This window comes from Terrapene carolina, unplaced genomic scaffold (assembly GCF_002925995.2).
Source record: "Terrapene carolina triunguis isolate 2854851 unplaced genomic scaffold, T_m_triunguis-2.0 Scaffold234, whole genome shotgun sequence".
Taxonomy (NCBI): Eukaryota; Metazoa; Chordata; order Testudines; family Emydidae; genus Terrapene; species Terrapene triunguis.
Genome location: NW_020664585.1, coordinates 357,317 through 385,098, shown reverse-complemented (window position 1 = coordinate 385,098; position 27,782 = coordinate 357,317). Strand labels below are relative to the sequence as shown.

General features: G+C 43.5%; 1 protein-coding gene across 1 annotated transcript in view; it reads right to left on the bottom strand.

Annotated features, from left to right (window-relative positions):
• Positions 1 to 24,356, bottom strand: part of LOC112104526 (solute carrier family 2, facilitated glucose transporter member 11-like) — a 29,555-nt gene extending 5,199 nt beyond the window's left edge. Inside the window, exons 1-9 of the mRNA XM_024196913.3 lie at positions 24,291 to 24,356; positions 20,800 to 20,898; positions 18,501 to 18,661; positions 15,566 to 15,690; positions 13,098 to 13,227; positions 11,549 to 11,697; positions 3,722 to 3,909; positions 1,344 to 1,454; positions 1,135 to 1,236 (exon numbers count right to left, since the gene is read on the bottom strand). Coding sequence (XP_024052681.2) covers positions 1,135 to 1,236; positions 1,344 to 1,454; positions 3,722 to 3,909; positions 11,549 to 11,697; positions 13,098 to 13,227; positions 15,566 to 15,690; positions 18,501 to 18,661; positions 20,800 to 20,898; positions 24,291 to 24,356 — 1,131 coding nt within the window. The remainder of the gene's footprint in view (positions 1 to 1,134; positions 1,237 to 1,343; positions 1,455 to 3,721; positions 3,910 to 11,548; positions 11,698 to 13,097; positions 13,228 to 15,565; positions 15,691 to 18,500; positions 18,662 to 20,799; positions 20,899 to 24,290) is intronic.
• Between the last annotated feature and the right edge of the window lie 3,426 nt (positions 24,357 to 27,782).

Here is a 27,782-nt window from a genome sequence, read left to right as displayed (position 1 = left end):
CCAGTCTATTATCTAAGTGTCATTAAACACATAACGAGTGTGTGCCAACTTTCTAGGCCCAAATAATGAAATAACATTTATTTACATTAAAAGAGCAAAGGTTAGTGTGATGGTGAAGCAGCACACTTATCAGAGACATATGAATGAATTTAGCTGTATAAAACCAATTTTCTATTGTATGTATTTTTGATACAACACTAGCAAGGAAGGGAGGATTGGAGGCTATCTTTACAGGGGCAGAATTAAGACAGTATGAGTATCTTAGTGGTGAACTTCCATACTTACAAATGTCTGAGTTTCTTGTAAATTTAAACATACATCTGATTTGGTTGGCTTTTTCGTATTTCTTTTTATAACTACAATATTTGTATAGGACATTTACAGTTAAGTGACTGAAATGGACTCTCAAACTTAAAGATAAACGTAGGTAGTATTTTATCTGGGAATTATTATACTTTCTAACTTTAAATTAATATTTTGTCATTATTTAATCCAACCAGCATTAGACACAGAGCTCCAGAATTTAGATGCAGGACCAAATTTTGGATGATAGCATTGTGATGTCGTTTGCAAATACACTATTAGGTGCCAGAAACAAATTCAGAACTCTTGGGAATTCTGCAGTCAATGCAATCAGAGGTTATTGGCTGCTAATCAATGGAAGCAGCCACTGTAATTCAGAACAAGGATAATCTGTATGAAAGAAACTGCTGCTATTCACTGCTGTACATTTAATGTTTTCTGAAGGGTTGCTATAGAGTAATAAAATGTCATGACACCATGAGCTTTTTGGCCAATATTTCAAGTGTGACTAGTGATTTTGCATGCCTCTGTTTCTGAGTGCCCAATTTGGAACACCTAAGAAAGTGAAGATCTTCAAAGAGGAGGAACAGAGCTCTTTCTGAAAATCAGGCACCTTTAGTGACTTTGGTGCCCAAGCTGAGACACAATCATTTTTTTAATGTTTGGTCATATGACCTACATTGTTGTTTAAACTGTGCAACTCTTGCTCCTTCTCTGACTGCCAAGAGAAGATGTTCTCCAATGTTAAAAGCTCTGCTGCTCTATAATCTCACAAATTTTCAAACAGAAACAGTATTGCATTTCATGGCGCACATGAGCGCTTCTTAATACCTGATACGTCAGGGAGAATGTTAACACTATGCACCAAAAGCTCATCAGCGTGTATCCTCCAATGATGAGTAGTCTTCTTCCCATGTAGTCAATCAGCAAACCCTGTGGACAGAATATCACTCTCTCAGTTAACACTGATGCCACATTCCCACATCTCTCTTTCTCTAATAAAAATAACAGGTATGGTAGAAGTAAAATTTGTCACTTACACAAGTGAGGGCTGTGAGGCATTCACAAGCTCCCGTGCCCAGAGTAACATATGGAATTTTTTCTGCAGGGATCCCAGCTTGTTTAAAAATGTAACTTGCATAGAAATAAATCTACAAGAAAATATCAACAGAGCTGTGCCAATGTGCTTGAGCAGTGAAATCATCAGTAAGAGGAAGAGTCAGGCTCATACACTAAGCAGCCTTTGAATAAATTGCATCCTATAACTTACTAAAACCATTAAAACAAAAAGGGAAATCTGTAATTCAATCTCTAGGTAAATTTACTGCTAACAAAAACAAATCTGATAGTCTGAACATTATCTTGTGAACAATATAAGAAAGAGCTTATGCCTGAGCCATGATACATTCTAGTGTGTGTGAGAAAGATCCCAGCAAGTGTGCAGCCTGCACTTCCATGCAAAGTTGGAGTGAGACCAGGGCTCAGGCACATTAGTTCAGAGGCGGCAGCGGAGTCGGCGGCAGCGGTCGGCTTTCCCCCGTCCTCACCGCCAGGTAAGCCGACCTAAAATATGCAACTTCAGCTACGGTATTCACGTAGCTGAAGTTGCGTATCTTAGGTCGGAACCCCGCTGTAGTGTAGACCTAGCCCTAGTGGGAGAACTGCTTATTCTGGAATCTGAACTCCAACCCTGCTCCCAGGGGCAAATGGGTTCCTCTTACAGTGTTCACCTGGCACTGGAAGTAGACCTTAACTTAAAAAAAAAAAATCCAAAGCATAAAGCCAAACCCAAAAGTAATTTGTCCAAGGGAAAAAAGAAGCAGGAGAGATTCAGTCATGAGAAGTGAAGCAAGATGCAGTAACTTAAGTTTTGCTGTTTATGCAATATGGGAGGGAATGATGGAGCTTTAGTCATTTTGTCAGGTGCTAAAGACATAAATTCAAGCATTAGTAGGGCTCTTGCTCCAGGAAACCTACATATTATGCCGGCTTTGGATAGAGAGAGTTAAAAAACAAAGCAAAACAAACCTCCACTCTATCATCCAAATTTGGCATTAATATTTCCCACTGTTTTTAGTTGAATCAGGCTTTTCCCTATCAGCATCAGTAAAATAAAGAGCCTCTCCCTTCTCCTAGATCCCGTGTGTGACGGGTTGGATCACAAAAAATCCCCTTGGGAGCTGCCACCCAATGTACCAAGACTACCTCTGTTCCTGTTTTCCCTGCCAGCTCAGGACTCCAGCATCCTGTCTTGCTGGGCCAGACACTCCCATCTGCTCCAACACAGACCAGGGTCGGAATTACTTGTCCTAAAGCTGCAAGTTTACCTGAAAACAGCTCACAGAAGTGTGCTTGTCTTTAGCACTCAGATGCCCAACTCCCAATGGGGTCTAAACCCAAATAAATCCGTTTTACCCTGTATAAAGCTTATACAGGGTAAACTCAAATTGTTCGCCCTCTAACACACTGATAGAGAGCTATGCACAGTTGTTTGCTTCCCCAGGTATTAATACATACTCTGAGTTAATGAATAAAAAGTGATTTTATTAAATACAGAAAATAGGATTTAAGTGGTTCCTAGTAACAGACAGAACAAAGTAAGTCACCAAGCAAAATAAAATAAAATGCACAAATCTATGTCTAATCAAACTGAATACAGATAATCTCACCTTCAGAGATGCTTCAGTAAGTTTTTTCTCAGGCTGGACACCTTCCAGGCCTGGGCACAATTCTTTCCCCTGGTACAGCTCTTGTTCCAGCTCAGGTGGTAGCTAGGGGATTCTTCATGATGGCTCCTCTCCCCCTTTGTTCTGTTCCACCCCTTTATATATCTTTTGCATAAGGCGGGAACCCTTTGTCCCTCTGGGTTTCCACCCCCCCTCACTGGAAAAGCACCAGGTTAAAGATGGATTCCAATTCAGGTGACATGATCACATGTCACTGCAAGACCTCATTGCCCACTTGCCAGCACACACATATACAGGAAGACTAACAGGTAAACACAACCATCTGCAGACAATGATCCTGGTTAATGGGAGTCATCAAGATTCCAAACCATCATTAATGGCCCACACTTTACATAATTACAATAGTCCCTCAGAGTTATATTTTATATTTGTAGTTTTAGATACAAGAGTGGTACATTTCTACAAATAGGATGATCACACTCAGTAGATTATAAGCTTTGTAATGATACCTTACAAGAGACCTTTTGCATGAAGCATATCCCAGTTACATTATATTCACTTATCATCATGTTTTTATAAAACCATATAGACTGCACAACGTCACACCGTGTTTCTGCCAGTTTCTAGACAGAGTTTACTGATTTTGATGAAGGTCAAAGCCAGATGGAAATTAGACAGGCAAAACTTTAAAACAAATTGTTTGGCTTCTGAATAGTGAGGAATTCACTTACAGCATTTATCCCACTGAGCTGCTGGCCCATAGTCATCACAATCACAGTAATGAGCTGCCACTTTACACTGCGATCACCAAATAGTTGCCATGGTTTCTTGGGTTTCTCCCCATTTAAGGCAAAACATTCTCTCTGTATATCTTCCATCTCCTCCTGGTAGTGCAAGGGCCCGTGAAAACGCTTCAAAGCTAATAAGAAAAAATGATATGATATCTCCATATGCCTCACCATACCTCCAAAATGACCTTAGCTTATGAAAACCCATCTACTCTCTTCTGTGAGCTGACCTTTGCAGAGATATGAACAGAAACTGTGATTTTCAAGGGAAGCGGGGAGACAAGCCACTACTTTTGGGGGGGGGGGGGCCTGTTTGGGGGAGGTTGGTGTCTTTCTTTTTGAATTTTTTTTGGTGGGGCAGTAGAGAGAGACTTAATTGAACTATTTACACAAGGAGCATAACCCATATTTTAAAGTGTTTTCCAAATAGAAACATTAGGCTCCCACTTCAATCTGTGAATAAAAAAAGTGTTCTAAATAGCTGAAAGGGAAGTACTGAGTACATCATATCTCTTGTGAGGGCCAGCTCCAGCATTTTTACCACCCTAAGCGGGGGAGGGGGGGGAGAGCCGCAATCGGCACTTCTACCGCCGCCGCTTGATTCTTCGGCAGCAGGTCCTTCCCTCCGAGAAGGACTGAGGGACCCGCTGCCGAATTGCCGCCGAAAAGCCGGACGTGCCGCCCCTTCCCATTGGCCGTCCCAAGCACCTGCTTGCTGCACTGGTGCCTGGAGCCGGCCCTGTCTCTTGTTATGCCAATGGAATATGTCTAATGGACTTATGTAAAGAGACAGACATTTTCCTGTGTGAGCTCTTTTGAGAATATAGTGCTTATCTGGTTTCACCCACACAGTTGTTATTGGGGCATTTAGTGCACTGGAGGAGGTTGTGATAGGCATGTGTAGGATCCATGGATCTTTAAAGGTATGTTGTATGCGGTGTAGCAGTGGAAATATGTCTGCAGATTTTGCATCTGTTGTTGTGGCAAGGTTTGGTGATGCTTTGAATTGATGTGTCCTGGTCTGTGGGAAGCTTGCTGGAGAGGTTGGGGGCTTGTTTGAAGTCCAGAAATGGGGGTTCAGAAAAGGCTTCTTTCATGAGGTGGTCCCCATCCAGTATGGGTTGTAGTTGTTTGATGAGACCCTGTGTGGATTCCAGCGTGAGGTGGTAGGTGACTACTAGGGGTGTGTGGTCAGAGGGGGTTTTATTTCTATATTGAAGCAGGTTCTCTCGGGATATTCAGGTGGCCTGTTCCATAATGTGATCTACTTCTTTGGTGGAGTGTCTTTAGTAAAGGCAGTTTTAAGTGTGTTCAGGTGTATATCCCAGACTTTCTCCTCAGAGCATATTCTGTGATATCTGAGTGCTTGGCTGTAGATCACAGATTTCTTGGTGTGTTTGGGGTGGTTACTGGATCTATGAAGGTAGGTGTGGTGTTCCGTGGGTTTCTTATATATGGTTGTCTGTAGGGTTCCATTGTTGAAGCTGATTGTGATGTCCAGGAAATTGAGGCTAGTGTGGGAGTGTTCCAGAGACAGTTTAATGGACGGGTGGTGGTTGTTGAAGTTGAGGTGGAAATCTGAGGGATTTTAACACATCTGTCCAGAGGATGAAAATATAATTGATGTATCTAAGGTATGATTGATTTCATGGTGCATTTGTCCAGAAATTCTTCTGCAAGGTGGCCCATGAAGAGGATGGCATATTGGGGAGCCATCCTAGTACCCATGACTGTTCCCATGGTTTGGACAGAGCATTTATTGTTGAATGTAAATTGTTATGGGTGAGTATGAAATGGATGTGTTTCGGGTGGATCTCGGAGGGTTTGTCCTTTGTCTTGTAAATATTTGAGGCAGGCAGCTCTGCGTCGTTGTGAGGGATGTTGGTATATAGGGAAGTGACATCCATGGTGGTGAGGAAAGTGTTTGAGGGAGGTTATTAATATTGCACAGTCTGTGGAGGAAGTCAGCTGTACTCAGGAGAAGCTGGCCCTTCAAACCATTCACCACACAAAGATGCTTTCTTTGAGTCCCAGTATTCCTTCAGTAAAAGTGCCATTGCCAGATATGATGGGTCTGCCTGGGTTCCCTTGTTTGTGTATCTTGGGAGGCATGCAGAAGATCCCTGGGAGTGGGTTTGTGGGGGATGAGTTTGTAGAGTTTCTCTTGAAGTTGTTTGAGGAAGGATTTGATTATATCCTTAAGTTCCTGGGTAAATAGTGGTGTAGGGTCTTCTTTGAGTTCTTTATAGTAGGTGGTGTCGGAGAGTTGTCAGTTGGCCTCGTTAACATAGTCATCACAGTTAAGGACTATGAAGATGGCCACTTTGTCTGGGGGCTGCATTTCAGGGACTATGTGTCTGTTCTCTTCATGGTGGAGAGATGATGATGGATGTGATGTTTGTTAAGGATTTCACAGTCAATTTTTTTCCTGAAGCAATCAATTTAATGATCAAAAATGTGGTTTCATCAGCTCTGTGGTGTCCAGTCAGATTATTCTTTTTTCTTATGATTGTCAGAACTCTTCTAGTTCTCCAATATTAGGATGGTATCAGGTTCTGTGGTGGGGCAGAAGCTCAGTTTCTTAGAGAGTACAGATAAATTAGCTCCAGGATTGGGTACCTTGATAAATTGATGATGTTCGGGTGTCATGTACTGTCCATGTGGTGGGACTGGTGCCATGGTTTCTCCCAGAGGTGATTTTCTGTGGGTTGTGGAGTAGTTGTAATTGGTACCACTTTTTGTTTTTGTGTTGGATGACTGTCATCAGGGTATTTTTATAGTTGTTTTGGATTTCTCGCATGATTTCCAGGTAACTTCCCTAGTATACCTGTTGTATATCTCATCCATTGCACTAAATCCAGTAACAACAACTATGAGGGTGAAACCGGGCAATCGTTATGCTCTTGAATGAACTCACACAGAAAATTATAAAAGACAAAAACACCCTATCACCTGTGGGTGAACACTTTTCATAAAACGATCACTCTATATCTGACCTATCAGTCCTCATCCTCAAAGGAAACCTGCACAACTTTGAAAAGAGGAGCTTAAATTCATTACTCTGCTAGGCACTAAAAATCATGGACTGAAAGTGTTCTATGTCTGCAGAGGTGTTAACGGGACACTATCTTGAATGGTTCCTTAGAATATGTGCTAACTACTTATGCTAAACAATCTGTACCACCTTGCATTTAGCTGTGAGTACCTTTCTCAGGACCTGAAGAAGAGCTCTTTGTGGCTTGAAAGCTTGTCTCTCTCACAAACAGAAGTTAGTCCAATAACAGATATTACCTCACCCACCTTGCCTCTCTAATATCCTGGGACCAAGACTACAACACAACTACACTGCATAAGGTAAAGCAAACAGATAACTTTTGATTGTATTTATATTACTTCAGAAAAGTTGTTAGGTAGCAAGACAGAAATGTTTGTACAAAAGCTCATGTTCATCTCAGAGTCCAGAAAATCAGTTTCTTTGTATTCCTCAATATATAATATGCTATCAAGTGAAATGTTGTCTATTGAACTGAAAGAAAAGAACATTAATGATCATGCAGGGAAGAGATTTTCAATGCTATTGTCGTTATTGAACCATAACTGTGATAATTGGTTCCAAATCTCCAGCAGCTCTTTAACATTAACTGCATTCAGGAGCAATCTCTGTTCCTCCTTAGAGCCCCCAAACCAGCAAATGACAATCAGTGATTATGCCATTAAAAACAATTGAAAGGAAAAGACTTGAACTTTAATAAGAAAACTGTAACCTTCAATGGAACACAAAATGCACAATTTGAAGGAATTATTGAAGCTCTTTGCCCTGGATCTATTCCTCTACAGAGTTTAAACTCACAGGTCCACTACCAGCTGCTTTAAGTGAAGAAACTGAGGAAAAATTAAAGGGAGAGCTATAGCTTTTCATTTATCTATTCAGACAATGCAAATAAAATTAAAAAAGAAAGCTCAACCAAAACTTCTGAAGTATGTAGGTTCAGCAAACTAATTATGCCTCAGTGGGAAAGAAATAACTAACCAGTCCTAAGGTGGGTCATAAAATTTCAAAAATTCTTCTGCAACCACTGTTAGCCTCAATGATTGAAGAGAGGTTTCGTGCTGCAGCTTCCCACTGGTACTTCAGTGAAACTCTCAGGAAAATTATGTCTCCAGAAACTGGAAATTTAAATTTGCATAGAGTACTAGGAGGATTTGGGTCAAATCATAGCACTAATTTTACACAGCAAGGGACTCCACAGAGAAGTACTGTACTTACAAAACAATGAGGCTTCAAGAGGTGTCACAGTCTCCATGAAAATCTAGCTTGATTTAAATAACAAACAACTGGAACCACACAAGTAAAAATTTAGAAAAATAATTCAGCAACACTGTGGAACCTGATACTTAGTCAATTTGATTGTTCCCAAATCCAAAGGTCTTCATTTGATCCCAGAACAGGAACAAAAGGCTGATGGAATGTAATCCTTTGTTCCTTGCTTCTCTTTTATCATTTTAAACTGAAGATCCAGATCCAGATCAGGCTATGTCTACACTACACAGCTTTTAGCAACATGGCCGTGTCGCTACAGCCGTGCCACTAAAAGTCATGCAGTGTAGCCACTGTTTGTCAGCTCTCCTGCCGACAAAAAACTTCCACCCCCAATGAGCGGCGTTTGCGTTGTCGGCACCAGAGCACTCCTACTGACAACATGCTGTTCACACTGGCACTTGTCACAGCAAAACTTTTCTTTCAGGGGTTGGGGGGTTTAACACTGAAAGACAAAAGTTTTGTCATTCAATTGCTAGTGTAGACATAGCCTCAGTGTCCTTTACAAACACAGATGTGGGGCTGTGTCAGAGACATTGCATCAAAATGATGGAAAAATGTGGAAGTAAAGCCATGGAAGACAGAACAGACAAATCCTGGATTTTGTTAATTTTTTTTTAAAGCTCTGTACTCCTGCCCAGCCTGTTCAGCATCAGTTGAGGATGTTTTTATCACATGGGATTGGTGAAGTTGAAACTTCACAACAGGCTTGGTGCTAAAAAATCCAGTTAGTTGGTAAAAAATGTATAAAAGGGAGAGTGGTAAGTCTAACTGGTTAGTAGAAAAGATTAACCCTATTGTGTTTGTGTTCCTCATCAGAACACTTTTGATTTTGGATAGTGAGTACTGTGACAAAGTTCCTCCTCTATCTTGGTGGGTCCTGCGCTTATTGGCGGATTTTCTTGCCTCAGAGATTCACCATGTGGGTTGGGGAACAGTCCAGAGACCTTCCCCTCTGGAAGAACCCACAGTCCAGGTCAATTGGGAGGTTTGGGGGGAACTTGGGCCCGCCCTCTACTCCGGGTTCCAGCCCAGGGCCCTGTGGACTGCAGCTGTCTATAGTGCCTCCTGTAACAGCTGCATGACAGCTACAACTCCCTGGGCTACTTCCCCATGGCCTCCTCCAAACACCTTCCTTATTCTCACTACAGGACCTTCCTCCTGGTGTCTGATAATGCTTGTGCTCCTCAGTCCTCCAGCAGCACACCGTCTCAGCTTCTTGCTCCCAGCTCCTCACACTCGCACCACAAACTGAAGTAAGCTCCTTCTTAAAACCCAGGTGCCCTGATTAGCCTGCCTTAATTGATTCTAGCAGCTTCTTCTTAATTGGCTCTAGGTGTCCTAATTAGCCTGCCTGCCTTAACTGGTTCTAGCAGGTTCCTGATTACTCTAGTGCAGCCCCTGTTCTGGTCACTCAGGGAACAGAAAACTACTCACCCAGTGACCAGTATATTTGCCCTCTACCAGACTCTTGTAACCCACTGGTCTGGGTCTGTCACAGTACCTTTTTATATTTGCTTTTAAAAAGAATCAGACAGGGCTATATTCTGATATCCTTACTCAACTTGGCTAGTACCCTACTCCTTAAGTGGCCCCATTATTTCCGTGGGACTGCTTGAGGAGTAAAGTACTATCCAAGGTGAGGATATCAGAATCTAGTCTGTGTTAGGTGTTTTCATTATTTAAAACCTCTATTTTTTTTTATTTGTTTTCTTTCAAAGTAAAGAGCTGTTTTGTTACTAGGTTGAGGAAAATCACAACCACTTTGGGCCTCTGTTTCTGTGTCATGTTTTTGTTATGATGCGTGGGCTTCACCTGCACATTCGTGGGACGCTTGGCACCTGTTGCATTAGGACTCCTTCATCCCTCTTTGGAATTTGAACATCAGGGAGAATAAGGTACTTCCTACTTGAGAAGAGCTACGGCTAATAATTCTGAGACCCCATATTTCGCTCACACATGAGATGTCAACAGAAAAAAAGGGTATTAAAAGGTAACCAAGACTGGAGGTGTAATGGAATGCTAAAATTTGTCATATTGTTCGGCCACTAGATGGCACTATGTGTAAAATATCTTATTTAAGCTACCCTCAGCCGTACGGGGCAGAGCATGATTAAAGGATGTTATAATGAGTGTGTATCTTGCTCAGAAGGAAGCTCTGTGACCAGTTCATATCTGGGCCAGGAGCACAACATGGTTCTCCAGGTGATAAACATCCAAACAATTTAAAACTAGAGGCTTTGCCTCAACCCACTATCACATTCCTTTTCTTTTCTTGGGGGATGGCCAAAAGAAGCAATCTGCTCTCAAGATGGTTGTTTTGGTTTTTGTCATCGCACAATGCATACAAGATCCATTAATTAATTTTCCCCATATTAACTCTTACAGCAATAGACAAGCCCCCCATGTTTGTTTGTTTTTTGGTTTGTGGAATGGCCATTTTCTAAAGTTTATCATGAGCCACCCTTGGCTGAATAGGAAGTAACAGGCCACGTTGGCAGTCATGCTTGCCCAACCCTGCAATTATTCACCTTCCCACCTCTTCTCCGCCTGCAGTTCTTGGAGTTCTTCACTCCCCTCTCTCAGGAGAGGGGTTGATAGGTGGGGTATGGTCCTCTTCTCCCCCTATCCAGGTCTAGGGGGGCAGTTCGAGGGGTCCTTTACCCTCTCCAGGATGGGAGGGAGAGGAACAGGGAGCAGAGTGACCCATTATTCACAATGGGAGAGAGAGGAGGAGAAAACATAGCTGTTGTGAACTGCTTAGCTCTTTCTGCTCCTCCCTCCCCTCATGTGGTAATGGTATAAATTGCTCCCTCCCCTACCCCAAAATGTCTTCTGAGCTCCTGAGGAGAGGGGAGAGCTCTGCCTGCTTCCTGCAGCAGCCCTGATTGGCTGTTCTTCCCCAGGAGGCAGGCAGGTGGGGAAGGCAGACAGACAATCAAACAGGTTTTCCCCAGACCAGCTGAAATGCAAAGGATTGCTTCTCAGATCATCATAGACTGGCTCCAGCCAATTCCCACCTGGAAGAGTTGACAACACCAGTCCTGCCAAGAACCCATCTCCTTTGCTGGCCTGTACAACAGACACCTCCTGCCTCTCCTTCCTGCCAGTTCCTAACCCCTCGCCCAGGCAGTGCCCAGTCCCTCCTGCAAGGGACAGTGGCATATATTCAGTGGTCAGGATATAGGCCCAAAGAAACTAGCATGGAGCTCAGAGAGAAATGACCTATAGCCAGGGGATGTGAGCAGGTAGATGAGGTCAGGTGAGCCAGCAGTGTCAGGGCTGTGAGCCTGCTGGGAAAGGAACATGGGCTGTAGGGTTTTAGGATTCTCTTGAGAGAGGGAAGGGAGATGGGACTTGTGCAGGGGAGATGAAGAGAAGAGAGAGGAGCGAAATATATTCATCTTGTGGTTTCAGAGGGCTAGGAAGAGAGAGTAAGTGCTGTAACTTACCCTTGGTGCATTTCATCTCATCCCCTCTGTCAATAAGAAGATACCTGGGACTTTCAGGAAACCATGGGAGAAAGAATAGTTGGGCTAATGCTGGGAAACAGCTGCTGGAGAGCAAGAAAGGCCAATACTTTTCTCCACCAAGTAATTCCCTGAGTGAAAAACAAAAATAAAGTAAGTATCTGCTGATGGCCTTTCAGTGCTCTGCTAGAAATGAGATACTGATCCTATGAAAAATAGTCCAGTTCCTAGGTGAAAGGTCTCTCTGTTACAAAAGTCACCCATTTCTTGTCAGCTTCAACAGAGAGGCAAGAGAATTAATGGCATAAGGAGAATTAACTGCCTCTTCACCCCAAACTAGGTACCACCCACTAAGAGTTGGGACAAATCAACAGGGGAAACTTGCCCTGCTGTTGTCTATGCTGCACTGTTTCTAAGGACCTCTGCCTTCAGGACCTGCCAAGCCAGGACCTTCCAGTAATGTGAAATTAAATTTAGAACAAGTTAAAAACATGAGGAATTCATTCAGCTTATGTCTGGGACCTGCATCATGATGTATTTTGGGCAATGTAAACTTGTTAAAAATGCGATGGGATTTAAAATATTGATAGCTGCTTTAAACATGTTAACAGATGCTACAAGGACAAATTCTTAAAAGTGGCCACCTTACCCTTGTGATCCTTTTAACTGTGTAGTATTGGTATAGGAAAGCACTGATGACACTTCATACCTACTGATAACACTTCATGGCCAGTGCAGGAAGAGGAGTTCAAGAGTTGGGGATAAGGTAAAGGAAAAGAGACTTCAGAAGGTTCTGGGCACTGGAAGGGAGAAGCAGCAGACATTGTGCTATTATTCAGAGTACTGGAGCCAGCAGAGGCTGATATGACCGCTGGAAGCCTTTGGTAAACTCAATGAAAGAAATTTTTAATTTTGGTATCCTCAGATCAGGTTCTGTGTCCCTACCCTCTGTTTGCCAGAAGCTGGGAATGGGTGACAGGGGATGGATCACTCAATGATTAGCTGTTCCGTTCATTCCCTTTGGGGCATCTGGCATTGGCCACTGTCGGAAGACAGGATACTGGGCTAAATGGACCTTTGGTCTGACCCAGTATGTCTGCTCTTATGTTCTAACGTGCAGGTCCTTCTAGTTCTATCAGGATGTCATATAAACAAATACTCCTTTACTCTCAGTTCCACCCTTTTCAATTGCATGTTTCAGCTCACTTGTCTTGTTTTGCGCTAAAGCTTCAGCTAGACGCTTGCTGAAATACCATCTCAGCATATAAATGTGTCTAATTTACAGCTGTCGCTATGGCTGACTCAGTTAAAGAGAGAATGATTCCACATGGAGACCCTACAGATGGATGGATACATGATGTAAGTCACCTAGTAGTTAGCTGATCAATGTGAGTATGGGAGGGATTTTCCCCCTTTCCCCCTACAGAGACAGCCACGGGAAGAAGCTGGGTGACTAATGCAGGTGACTGCTGAGTTTGGTTACCTTTTAGAAATTGGTAATTTCAAGGCACTAAAGGACTATATTTCTAACCTTAGACCAATTATTTGTCCTGTCAGAATTCCTCCAGTCAAAAATATGGAACTGCCCATGGCCATAGCACCTCGGAGATGTTTTGGGGCAACCTCCCCTATATAGAGTGGTTGCACACAGATTCCAACACCTATAAATAGAATAGGAAACATTTTCCTGTTATAAATTAAACCTTATTAGCTTTTGACTTGGTAAATAACATTCTGTATGGACCTGTGTCCAAGGCACTTTGTCCTGTTACCATGTTCTACTTGGACAGTGACTATCAGGGGCATGTGTGCAGCTTTGAGACTCCCTTAGCAGAACATTAGCTTGTGCTGGCTCCTTGACACTTTGTAATTGCCTGTTTTAGTCATCTCTAAAACTTCAAAGGGCCTGTGAATCACTTAAAGCATTTTGACCTATTTTACTGTTGAATATGAGGGACCAAATTCATTGCTGCCAAAACAGTGAGTCATGGAACACACATTAGCCGGAGTGTCCCATGATCACTAGGATGACTTCTGGTGCATCATGCTACCATGACATGTCTTTTCTGCAGTAGGCTGCAACGTATGATGAGGTATTTTGCCTGTCACATGATTTCCTGTTTGTAGTGGTGTTGTAGCTGTGTCGGCCCCAGGATATGAGAGAGACAAGGTGAGTGAATCTTTTATTGGATATCACCTCACCTTGGGCTTGTCTACACTACAACTTAGGTTGATGTAAGTTACGTCACTCAGGGGTGTGAAAATGACACCTTCCCCCCCCTCAGCCCGAGCACCGTAACTTACATCAATTTAAAGCGCTGTCCACACCACGCTATGTTGGCAGGAGACGCTCTCCCATCCACATAGCTTCCGCCTCTCGTCGAGGTGGAGTAGTTATGCCAACGGGAGAGCACTCTCCCATCAGCATAGCATGTCTTCACCAGACATGCTACAGAGGCACAGCTGCATCAGTGAAGCTGCACTGATGTTGCGCAGTAATGTAGATTAGCCCCTTAACGCTCATGCTATTTCCTGACACAGGTGCCTTGCCCTGATCGTCAGAGTTTTTCCTCTCCTTGTTCTTTTGCCTCTATGCTACTGCTGCGAGAATCTACCCAGCCTGCTCTGTTCCTTTCTCAGCCACCCTTACATCTTCCCTTTCTCTATTGCTGATTTTTTTTGAGCTAGGGATCCCACTGCCAATACTATTGTTTAAATCATCACTCCCTGTATGTCAGAGCAGAAGTGTTTCTTGTCACAACTACACCCATATTTCCACTCTGTGGTTCAGCAATGGCACCCGCACTCCGGCTCCTGGCTCCCCTGGCTGCCACCTCTCTTGCGTGGAGGCACAGCCTCTCTCACTTCTGACTGGGATGTCTCCAGGCTGACCAGTTCCTTGCCTACACTATGTTATTCCCAGCAGAGACAGACTGCTCAAGCAGGCCTGCTTGCTTTCTCTTCAGAGATGGATAATAGTGTGACTGCCCAGTTATAGTTATCACATAGCTCTTTGATATGCAAGCCTCTTTTATTCTTAAGGTAAGAGCAGTATATTGAAAACCTATTAAAAACAATAAACAAACCTACATGCACGCTAATAAGCTTACCAGAGATCACCCCAACCCTAACATGGGCTCTGGCAGGAGAAGTCCTTCAAAACCCTAGCCAAGGGGTTTCCTTGTGATTCCAAGTTCATCACAACTTCAGTTCAAAACAAGCACTGAGTTTTACAGGGTCTCAGTAGACCAGTCCTTCCAACTCTTCTGTAAGGGACCCTTCGTGGACCAGGAGTCCTATCCATTTGCTAGATCAGGAAGAAAGCCCTGAGCCTGTTTAAAACCAGGATATTTATCCAAAAACCCTTTCTTTCTTTCTTTGTTGGTCCTTGGAGAATCCAGTTTGAAGTAGTACCTGCGAACCTCTCCAGGAAGTGGCTTCAAAGTGGCCAGAGGAATTACATTGGCACCCCCTCCACCTAGAGGAGTTACATACAATTCCACAATAACATATACACAATTGCATTTTTAAAACAATGGACCCCAAAGGTGTTAAGTTAAACCTTACTGAATTAGATTTACTTCAGTAAGGTTTAACTTATCTTAAATCCATAAGATTTGTCCAGGATATTGTCAATCTGACACAGTTCTCTTTGCTATTATTACCAGTATAATGAGTTCATATTACAACCAGGCCAATACCATAGCAGTAGGTTTGTGCTAGGCACTGGATTTTGATAGAAAAGGGATTACTGGGCAAAAAGTCTAGAAAACTAGAAACAAGTTTGTAGTAGTGATATACTATATTGTTCGAATTTAGTACCATTTACATTACGATTGTAGGGGAACATCACTGTCTCCAAGTCTGTAAAGCAACATGTAAATTTACAGCAATATCTAAAGGATTATAATTAATAATGATAATAATAATAATTAATTGTATGTTCTAATACCATTCACCATAGTTTATTAAAGGCAAGAAGAAGATAAATGCATTTACCTGTGTTTACGCCAATCAAAAATCTGCCAACCATCAATAACTCAAACAATCCTGTTGGAAAACTGATCCCCATTAAAATGGAAGCCAGTATTGCTATGAAATTGTTCACCAGAAGAGCTCCTTTTCTAAAAGTAAAAATAACAAAGGTCACAGAAACATACTGTTATAAGAAAAATGCGTTATAATAGTATGGAGAAAAGGCTTTGCATTTCAACAATACAGTACTCACTGGAAATTAGGAGACCTGATGCCTGTCTACTTTATGTTTAAAAACAAACATGCCTAATAATGTGTGTGTATGTGATCTCACTCATGCACATGGAGTATGTTTCTTTATTTGCATGCAAGGTGTTTATGGAATACCTGTGAAGTGTATGCATTCTGTGCAGCATGCAGGACTGGCTCAAAGGATGGGCGATCAGGGTGGCCGCCCTGGGCAGTGTTGTGATTACTGGGGCTATAAATTTACTCTAATTGTGAGCTCAACTACAAAAATATGTAAAAGTTCAGAAGATGTCACAATAACCTATAACAGGGGTCGGCAACCTTTCAGAAGTGGTGTGCCGAGTCTTCATTTATTCACTCTAATTTAAGGTTTCGCGTGCCAGTAATACATTTTAACGTTTTTAGAAGGTCTCTTTCTGTAAGTCTATAATATATAACTAAATTATTGTTGTATGCAAAGTAAATAAGGTTTTTAAAATGTTTAAGAAGCTTCATTTAAAATTAAATTAAAATGCAGAGCTCCCCGGATCGGTGGGCAGGACCCGGGCAGTGTGAGTGCCACTGAAAATCAGCTTGTGTGCCGCCTTCGGCACGCGTGCCATAGGTTGCCTACCCCTGACCTATAATAACAAACGTTGGTGGGAAAAGGTACAAAAAGCAGACAGAAAAACTCAATTAGTCTAAACAGAAAGGCCTACTGATATGGTTTAAGGACTATGTTGAAATCATGCTTGGCAAAAACAGAAGACATGGAACTGAAAATTAATTAACCAAAACTGGTATGTTGGATTTTAGGCCTAATTGGTGTAAAAAAGATAAGGGAATGGGCTGTTGCACCCATCAGTCCTTTTTGGGTCCTTAAAGAAAGAGACTTTGTGGGGAAAATAAGGAAGAACAGATGGCGGCTACTGGATAGAGCTTCCCATCTTAGCTGCCACCCCTACCATGTCCTGGCAGCCCAGACCTTCTTCATACTAATCTTGAGGGGTGTCCTGATCATATCGGGCCAGAGAGAGGCACCCAGATCACATCGCCACCCCTACCAGCTCCAGCTGAACCCCAACACCCACTGAGATGAGACAGAATCATACTTTAACAGCAGCTCCAGCCCGTATCAACTAACTTCTTCTCTTTCCCCAAAGGACAGGTATTACCGTCTTTGATACCATCTAAGAGACTGCCAGACAAGGGATTTTTCCTTGTAAAACTCTCTCCAGCTAAAGGGAAAGGGAACAAGGGATGTTATTAAAATGAACCCTTCCTTAATACTTTACATTTCAAATGTTTTAATTGTTTTTCCTTTTTTTCTGTATCTTTAATAAAAGGTTAAAGGGATTTTTAATGGTGCGTTTGCCATGGTACTGAGCAGGCTGAGGTCTCTGTATACCAATCCTGGACCTTGTTTAACACTGTTTAGTGTTGGACAGTGACTGGGTTATGTTAGCACCTTTGGTACTACAACAGCACCAACATACAGGGAGCACCAAATCCCTGGGGATGGGAAAGAAGGGAGCAGATGATGCAGAACCTCCAGACCGGGCCTGGCTCCAGTCCCTGCCCAACCCAGGGAGAGAGGTATCTGCAAGCCAACTCCAGTGGCTCTCATTTAGTGGGTCTGGCTCCCACCAGCAGCCTCTCCTTTGAGTTGGCCACCCTGGGAAATCAGAGTTCCTACATTCCCTTCCACACACTGTTCTGCCCCTATTCCCCAGCTCTCCGTGTGCAAAGCGAGCTCATCAGGACAGTGGGGCAAGGTGCCCCGTGGGAAGGGGCCTGGGAGGAGACCACAGCTCTGGGACTGCAGTGGACTGGGAGGGAATGGGAAGAGCCCAAAGGGATGGGAGGGAATGGGATGCCAGGGGGGGTGGGGCTGGGCAAGGTGCCCTGGGCCATGTGCTGTTGTGGGGCAGGAGGGATTGTGGCAGCCTGTGTTCCACCGTTATTTATTAAGAGGCGGGCAGTCTCCCCCCACCCCCACCCAGAGGAATGTGAGAGAGCAGGTTGGTAAGAGCTGGACTCTAGGTCCTGGTCCCAGTCAGTCACCTGCCTTGGCCCAGTCATGTTCACAGAAGACTCCTTTCTCAGAGCATGGGACACTGTTCCTTGCTCTGGTGCCCGCTGCCTCAGCTGCCGCTTTGAAAAACCCAACACAAATAAAGCTTACCAGCCATCCTGGGCACCACATCCCTGTTGTTCTACTCCTTCCACTCCCACCCCCACTCCTCAGACAGGCAGCGGGTGGAGGTGGGGAGGGGGTTTTCCACCCTGGCCATCAGGACACTTAGGGCCAACCCTGGCAGCATGTGTATACTGGTGTGCAGGCTGTATATCTATGCAGGGTGCTTGTGCACATGCCTACAATGTCTATGTTCTTTATGTAACTGTATGTGTTTTATGCTGCATGGAGTGCACATATGCTTAAATATAAAGGGACCTGATTTGATATGGAGAAATAAGGGTTTGATCAGAAGAACTGGACTGGCGGGTTGTAATTCAGGGCTCTTCTTCCCAGTAGAAGTCCCCTTTCCTTATTAGCTAATACTGATTTCTGTTTCTAGTTAGGTAACTGGAAGAGTCTTCTGGATAAAGCATGTTTTCTTCTGGGCTCTTTCTCCATTTGCTTTTATCGCTTTCCAGTCACAAAAAAGGAAAAGAAAACAGGCCAAGCATCCATTTGCTGCCAAAGCTTCCATTGGTATGTTCAACTCACCTGCCTAATCTAATCGCCATGCTGCCTCCAATGTGAGCTCCACACAGACCTCCAAGGGAAAATATGGAAGCAATGACAGACCAGAGGAGAGTTAGCAAGCTGGGATTCAGTTCCGTCTGATAGCGGCTGCTCCAAGTTTCATTTAGGAATTTGTGGATGTGCTGAAAATGCAGAGTGGTGAATCAACTTGAATCTCAATAAACAATTGATCACTTAGCCCAGATGCCTGAGATCCCATCCTCAGAGCCAATATGTGTAAGGGGAAACATCTTACTGAATATCAGCCATTCCCAGTAGAGCTGTGTTACACAAAAATGCTACTAACTAGCTGCAAATTAGCAGAATCCTGACTCACTAGTGCAGCCCCAAAATAGTCTTCCTACTTCCAAAAGACTATTGTGTGCAGTGTTGCTGTCATGCTTTATCTCAGGGGTGACTGCCTTTAAGTAGTGGGTCAATGATCCTTCTATATAAAGTTCATAAAGAGCTTTCACATCATTCTGAATGAATGGGGCGTGGGTGGGTGTTGTGGGTGTGACTCTCAATAGGTTTCATGCTCCAAAGTCATTTGTGCTCTTTTCAAAATCCCCCCCTTAATGTAGATCTCAGAGTAGGACAGGATTTCTGCACTACTCAGACAAGTGATGTGATACTAGTCTTGGAAAGTTACTCAGGGGTTTTTATTAACTGAGTCTGTCAAGAAGCTCCAGACACTGGACGGAATGATGGAAGCTAAGGTGGAAAAGACCTATTAGGTCACCTACAGTTCATCTCCCAAGGAGCCAATGCAGGCTTGTTCCCTTTTTAGTCTTTTAGCCTGTTTAGTTTTGAATGTCACTTCCCAGGGGTGACTATTCCACAACTCAATAAATTTCACTGTTAGGAACTTGATCCTGATAATCAGCCTAAATTTTCCTTTTCTTAATTTGATCCCAGGACTCATAGTAATGCTGTCTTAAGCCACCCTAAGTATTCTTCCTTCTTCCTTGGGACATACACCTTTCATTTATTTGTAAACTGTTAACCTACACACTGAGTGAATCCAATGGAAATTTCATTCTAAGCCGGTTTTAATGGCTTATAGTGTTTTACCACTATCCATGTCTCAGTCCTAGATGCCCCAAATCATAGGCGCCAACTCTGTGGGTGCTCCAGGAGCACCCACAGAAAAAAATTGGCGTGTGCTTACCACCTCCCAGCAGCCAGCGCCTCCCCTGTGCTGGCAGCCCTGCTGATCAACTTCTCCCTCTCCCTCCCATCGCCTCCTGCCTGCTGTAGATCAGCTGTTCTGCGTTGTGCAGGAGGTGCTGGGAGGGAGGGGGAAGAGTGGGGAGGGGGCGCGCTCAGGGGAGGGTGTGGGAAGAGGCGGGGTGGGAGGTGTGGCCTTGGGGGAAAGGGTGGAGTGGGGGCAGAGTAAGGGCGGGAAGAGGGGGGTGGGATCAGAGTCTGGGGCGGAGGGTCGAGCACCCCCCAGGTAGAGAGGAAGTCAGTGCCTACCACTGTGAAATGACTGCAGATTTTACTTTCAGAGTCTCTGGAATCAGTGGGCTTCATGGTTTCTAGTCAGCAAAAAATCCAAAGAGCAGACAAACAGCACTATTTTCGTACCCCCCGCTCTCTTTCCAGCATACAACTTATCTTCTCATGGCTAGTGTATTTTAACCACACTAAAAGCGTTACATGTTATAACAAATGAAAGCTGCATAATTTCATTGGCCAATAAGTCTGCTGTTAGCAGAAATGCACAACCATCTTTTTCACAAGGCCATTCTACCCCAATTCTCTCTGGGTCCTCTACGGTAAATATGCAGGATACTCAAGACCACTAAGAGCAGGCGCAGAAGCTAAAAGCTGGGTGACAGCTTTTGAGGGACATTTTCAGGTCTAAAGAAACCCAACATTTCTTGACCCCCTAAAAATGTCTTTTTCTATCAGCTGCCATGATCCTGCCTGTAACACTTTGTGCTAAGCCAGCCACAGAAGTTAAAGGGTGAAAAGATTTATTTTATCATCTAGGTCCTTCCCTTGAAACAGACCTCAAACGAGGATTATGTCCCTCTGATAATTGTCAGTTGGCACTCTCTGCTGTATTGATCAGACATGGACCAAATCAATGTTCTATGTAACTGAACACAAACTCACTGGAAACTTGGTAGGAAACTCAGAGAATCATCCAGAATCCTACAAATGAAAGGTCTCCTGCTCCCACTGAAGTCAATGTGAGTTTTGCCATTGAGATCAGCGGAACAGGACGGGGCCCAAAATGCACAAGCATGGGAACAATAAGATGGTGCCTTACCTCGGTGGGTGCATTGATAATGGAAACATTATATCCATATTGAAATGTCCCTCCAATTCCAACAGCACAAACAGCCAGAAACAGTGTCCGGCTGGGCAGCTATAGAAAGAAACAAAGAATAACCAGGGCATGAGACATGATGGAGCCTAGACTATTAGTGTGATTTCAGTCTCTAACCAGCCTGGGAGAAAAATCCAGAACACCAATTCATCATTTATGTCTGGACTCAGAGCATTTGGGTAGAGTCCTAGCAACATTTCACATAAGTCTGTGGTAGAAAATGCATTTCCCCTTGGCTTGGCAAGGAGTGTTCCCATTAGATGTGAACAGTTATCTGAGGCTCAAAAGCCTTTCTGTGTGATGTGAAGGACAATGCAGGAACAGCTTCAGTGAAACTAGAGCAGAGATGGTAACACACGCTGCCTTTCAGTAACACCAAATAGTTGCACACATCTCCTAAGCGGCAAGCTGGAATTTAGGAAACAGAACAGCAGCTTTGCTTGGTACTTTGAGGGCATGTGACTGCCTAAGCTGATACAACGCCTGGTTCTCACAAAGGCATGTCTATCTATATAGGTTCTAACATATCTAATAGAGGTGAATGGCTATTAACTATTAATGGATTAACATTAACGATATATGTAAAGAAACAACAAGGGGGCATAGAGCCATGCAAGATCAACCCATGGTCCAGAGGTTTTTCTCTTGCACTGAAATGCAGAGGCAGAAATAAGGCCCTTGTTCTGTCACTGTGACTCATGAGGCAGTTCTGTGCAAAAAGACTCTCACCACCCATTGCAAGGTGTTTATGTACTTTTATTTTTAATGAGAAACAATGGTTTTAGAACTGTGCCTTCATTTAACCATATGCAGAATTGTTCTGTTGCCTCTTGCCCTTCTCTTTTCACAGCTAGAAAAAAGGTCATTACTAATAGCAACTAAGAGTGCTGAAGATAGGGAGGTTGCCCACTATGGCCCATATCCGGAGGTGATGCATGGGGGTGGACACGCGGGGCCACATGCCGCCCCCCCAGATTTCTGCCAGGGCTTATATTTTTATTTCTTTTTTTGCAGGGAGGAGGTTCAAAACATGAGTGCACAGTAGTTTATTTCAAAGCAGAGATGCCAGCAATAGCGAGCTGCTCCTTCTTTGTCCTCCCCCTTTGCAGGCTCATCTCATGCTGGCGCTGACCCACAGCGACCCTCCAGCCAGGCCAATGGGGCCATGTGTGTGGGGCAAATTCCGCACTTGCCCGAGGCTTGCAGGGCTGGGCCCACGGTGGGGTCACCGCCAGCCCATGGGGCAGGGCACCTGCCCTGGTGTTTGTTCAGGACTCACTCAGGGACCTTGTGGAATATAACCAGGGCCATGGGGTGGCTAATGCACAGGAGCCCCAGCCAGCGGGACCTTGGAAGCCAGGCTGGAAACCACCCAACCTCCAGGGGCTCCCACGTGTGGGTTTCCTATTGACTCAGAGCTGGCCCCATGCTCGGTCACATGGTGCCACCGGGCCCCTCCCTGCAGGGCAGCTGGCGGAGCTGAGCCAATAAATTGACTTCGGAGGCCGGGTGAGAGGCAGGAGCAACAGCTGGGTGCTGCAGGGAGGGACTACTGCTTTCAGGGAAGGAAGACTGAGGGTAAGGGGAGGGGCCTGCCTATGGGGGGCCATGACGTGAGCTGTTCGGGAGGGTGGCCAAACCTTTAAATTGTGCTCCTCCCCCCACTTTCAACGGTTACGTGTCGCCTCCGTGTGACTCGCATAGTGCTGCAGCCAAATCAGACAACAACCACCAACTGTTGCTCTTGTCTCATGATTTCTTACTTGTAATTGTACAGAATTATTATTTTTATAATTAATCACTTGATGGATTAACTCATTACTGGCTTCTACTCTTAGAAATGTCCCCACATTCTTCTTATGAGCACGACAAGTCTTTACAATGCTAACAACACTGTATTCACTCTAAGGCAAAAAGGTTTCTGTTAGCACCTACCACAGCCATAGGGTCACTGTTCTGGACCTACAGCATATGGACATAAAAAAATTAAGTATAGTTGATGCTGAATAAACAACAAATAATATAGTTATGCAGACGAAGCCCTCCAAAAATGCAGCATCATTGAGGAACAGTGCAATTCAACAGGCCTGTTATGGAAATAGGAGCCAGAACTCATAGGTTCTAGTCCCGACTCTGTTACTGACTCCTTGTGTAACCTGAGTAAGCCATTTAAACCACCCTGTGCCTCAGTTTACCATCTCTAAGACAGGGATTTTAACCTTTTGTGTACTTTGAACTCTACAGACAAACTGATAAGAATTATTATTTTATTGCTATGGAAGCATATTCATTGCCTTATTTAATTTGAACTAAAGCTGTTACATTTTGGGTTGAATCCTTCTTATAATCTGCACTGAGACTCCTACTTCAGTTCTGATTTTTTTTTCTGAAAAGATCCTAAGGGAACATCTGGTATTGGAGGCAAGGTTAAACACCACATGGGTGCGGAGCTCCATTCTTTAAAAAAAAAGTAACAAAATCATTAAGGTACACACATGGCATACTAAGTAACTGTGTGATCTGATGATTGTCCTTCCTTTCCCAATTCTGCCCATCTCTGTCTGTTTATAACTTTCACTTGCTATGTCATGTTGAGTTTAGAGCTATGTTCTTCAAAGTAGGAACCATATCTGTACTTGTGTGAGCTGCCCAGCCATGGCATTTTGTGACATTATTACATCAATTTAGAAACAGGACACTAACCAAAAGGCTGCTCCATTTAACTTCACGGTGGGGCTAAGGAACAGTTCCACGACAACCTCCTTTTATGTGGGAGAAAAGTCTCAAATCCATTTCCTTATAAGCCTAATTATTTCTTTTGTGAGATTCTGATTTAAAGGTACAGCACAAAACAACTGGAGGATGTTTCATTTGCAAATCATTAGTAAAGTTACAAAACTCCATACCCCGCAGGCATCTTTACCGGTAAGGATAGTTCTGCTTACCTTGCTGGGGCTTCTAGGACCTTTCAGCAGCGGCTTGCACTCCATTATTAGTATTAGGTTGGATTAGATTTCCCTTGTAAACTTTAACAAGCTACAGTACAAGAATGAGAAGTGCCATGGAAATTGAAGTTATTATTAATTATTATTATTATTATTTGCTATTAGTGCTAATGTAAGAAAATCTGGATTCTTTATTCCAGCTCTAGCACTCCAGCTTCTTCCCTTCGGAACAGTTTTATTTTTAATAAAAAAAAAATTTTTTTGCGGATACAGACTAACTCGGCTGCTACTCTGAAACCTTTTTTTTTAAATGAAAATGTTCAACCCTCTCATCAAGTCACAGTTTGAAGAGCTCTCTCAATAAACCTTTTGACATTAAACTGTGAAAAATCCCTTCATTTCAGTCACTCAGGGAAACATGCACATTAACTGCCTGTTAGTTATGGGCAATATTTTGGCCAGTAAAGAAAGCAAAAGGACAGTTACCTTGTGATTTGCTGTCAAGTCTCCCACTGTCCATGATCCTGTAATAGTTTGCTTACTGCATTCCATTGATTATAGACTGAAGAGTGGAGTTAATAAAATTAAACAGTGTGAAACCAGAAGATCTTGTCCCTAAACACAACTCTTTAATCTGCTGGCCCTTCAGGCACAAGTAGGAAGCACTGAGCTTCTCATCTGACTAGGATTTAACTCACTGCCCAGAATAACTGAGCCAGATCTGAACTAACACATGGTACCAGCTCTGAGGTAGGAGAATTAATTACTATCAGCTTCTGTAAATACTGGAAGCTTAAAAATATGGGATAAAAGCTCAAAATAATAAGGAATCGATTTAGCTATTTATTTTATTTTATTGTCCCCCAAGCAACTTTGCTGAGAGGTTTCTTAGCCATGCTGGAGGATGGTGAGATTCAGCACTCAACAGACCAGTATTTCCTTTACCATTTTGTCATGTGTATAGGAAGGTCACTGGAGACTGACCATTTTGAGTGAGTGTTGAATAATAAAAGCCTCAAATTCTATTTTTGGATATGCTCATGGAGTTTCCATTAATGTGAGCGGGGATTGTGGCTGCAAATCCAAGGACAGAATTTGACTCTTAGTTGTAAATTAACAATACTTTATTTATAAACAAACAAACAATTTGCTAATCTGACACCCAGTGCCTGGAACAAAAATATAACTAAACTTTCTCTATACCTCTTAATTTCACTTTTGAAATTTAGTTTAATCCAGGTTAAATTAGGCAAAATGCCTATGAAAGATCATGTGACAGTCCGCAGAGCAGCTGAACTGGGTACAGATGAGCTACAATAACATTTTATTTTCCTTTCCTTTGCTTATGAAAGACACCAGAATGACAAGCCTGGTGCTGATGTCTTCTATTGACACACAACATTGACAGTGGCAGGACAAGTTTTCCTCACATTGCTTTACCAATGTGCCCTGCCCTGCCCTGCCTACATGGAGATTCCTTCTAATGCTGAGTAGTGATTTAATTCTTCACGGACAATTAATTTTTGGCCTTTCTGCTCAGAGTGGCCAACAAATAGGCCACTTATAGTGGGGGGTTTTTGGGATGTAGAAACTTCTGCATTAGAAAACAAACTAATTTAATCTAGTCTTGATACACACCAGGCACTACAGAAAAAGAACAAGTTAAATAGTGTTTAGGACTCTTAAACAGGGCCTACACCACCAAGTACAAGTACCTACCCACCTTCTCTCAACTCATTGGACTTTGGAACCCATGTCCCTTGCCTAGCGAGTGCCATTCAGTTGAGGGTGAGTCCCTACATCGGGGTATGCCAAGTACAGTTCTGCTGCCCTCGGTTCACACAACAAAGATAACAACCCTTTATTACTCCTGCCCCAATAACAAGGAGACTGGGGATCCAACACCAGCCACAAGTAATCATTTGGGGAAGCAATCCCATCAAGCTGAGCACCTAGGCAGGGTGGGTGTGTCCATACAAACGAGATCAGCTTCTGAAGTCTTTTTCCACAGCTCACCATTAGATGTCAGGGGAGAGCTCATTCAGACTCTGCTTACATGTGCCAGCACCTGGCAGACTGAGATGAGGCTGAGCTCCCTACCATTGCAGTGTTGCACCCCGACAGCTCAGAGCAGTAGTGGGCAACCTGTGGCCTGCGGGCCGCACGCGGCCCATCAGGGTAATCCGCTGGCAGGCTGTGAGACAGTTTGTTTACATTGACCGTTCCCAGGCACGGCCAACCGCAGCTCCCAGTGGCCGCGGCTCGCCATTCCCGGCCAATGGGAGCTGTGGGAAGCGGTGGCCAGCAAGTCCCTGCGAACTGCGCCACTTCCCGCAGCTCTCATTGCCCAGGAATGGCAAACCGTGGCCACTGGGAGCTGCGGGCGTCTGTGCCTGCAGACGGTCAATGTAAACAACCTGTCTCACAACCCACTAGCGGATTACCCTGATGGGCCGTGTGTGGGCCGCAGGTTGCTCACCACTGGCGCAGAGCCTCTGTACTACCCACAAGCGTGTGTCCAGAACCAGCTACCAGGGATGTGGCCTGGTCTCCTGCTCTGATAATTGGAGCTTCCTGCTCAGGTGGTCACCATGTCTGGGCCTGGTCACTGTGGTCACCACAGAGGGGCTGAGAAACCAGCCAATAATTATTAAATATAAACCATCACCTACGATGACTCCCGGCAGGGCCATCCTTAGGCATATGCAGCATACGCGGCTGCATAGGACACCCGAAAATTTGGGGCACCCCTGGGTTTTAGTGTCCACCCTCCCACCTCTTCCTATCCCTGTTCTGACCCTTCCTGCAGGCTCCCATAGCTGGCTGCTGCAGCCTGGGGACTCTTACTCCGGAGGGGATCTAGTAACTTAAGTGAAACTCCACGCATCTGAAGAAGTGGGGTTTTTACCCATGAAAGCTTATGTCCAAATAAATCTGTCAGTCTTTAAGGTGCCACCGGACTCCTCATTGTTTTTTAAAAGTGAAAAAGCCTCCAGCCTGCCAGACCTATTAGCACAACAAACCGTTAAAGAGCCATTCAAGTGGTAATGAAGCCATTGAAGAGGCATTTGCCAACCCCCAGGGATATACTGTTAGTTTCTGAATTTACTGACAAAAACAGGTGTGCGTCATTGTCATATTTACTCAGAGCATATCAGTCTACAGGACCCTAGTTTAAAATTTGCTTTAAAAATATTTCACTAGTGTGTTGCTGAAGATGATAAAATCACATCTCTAAAAAATCCTTGAAGAGAGCCCTTAAAGGGACAAAACCCCTTTCTTGCCAGATAGCAGGACAAACGAGTTTCCCGTTCTTTACTTCTGACTATTTGATGAACTAGTTTTAAGAGAACCCTCTAGCAAAATCTGTACATTAGTAAGATATAAAATCCTTTGTTATGCCTAAAATCTTTGGAAACATATTTTTTAAAGTTGGTGAAATTTCATAAACATGTCTATTGTTATGGAGATCACACAAAGTAAATGAGTGTTCCCTTTTTCTAAAAGCAATGAACATTGTTATGAACACACTGAACCTCTGTGACTGATTAATTTAAAATAATGTCTTTGTTTCAGTCAGTTAAATATGTAGTAGAAGGTTTAAGAGTACATTTAAAATATAAAATCAGATTAAGAAAATGTAAAACAGAGAAGAGCTGCATCATGTATTCCATAATATTTAATATTGTATTCAGCAGGGTAGCTGACTTGCCCTTACTACAAAGATTTTGCAAATAAATCTCTGACAAACTTCAGGGTATATCAAAAAACCTGTGACTGACATTTTTTATTCCCAAGTTTAGTGCTTTTAATTAGGTACCTTCTGCATGTCTAGTCTTCACCTTCTGGCATGCAGTGGAAAACATGCTCCATTTTCTTTAGAAAGAAATTGCAGAAGAGTGTTTTTTTCAAATGTCATTTGCTTCATTTGTGTTCAGGGATTTGGCTGGAAAGGGGTGAGCAGAGAAGGGGGAGGGG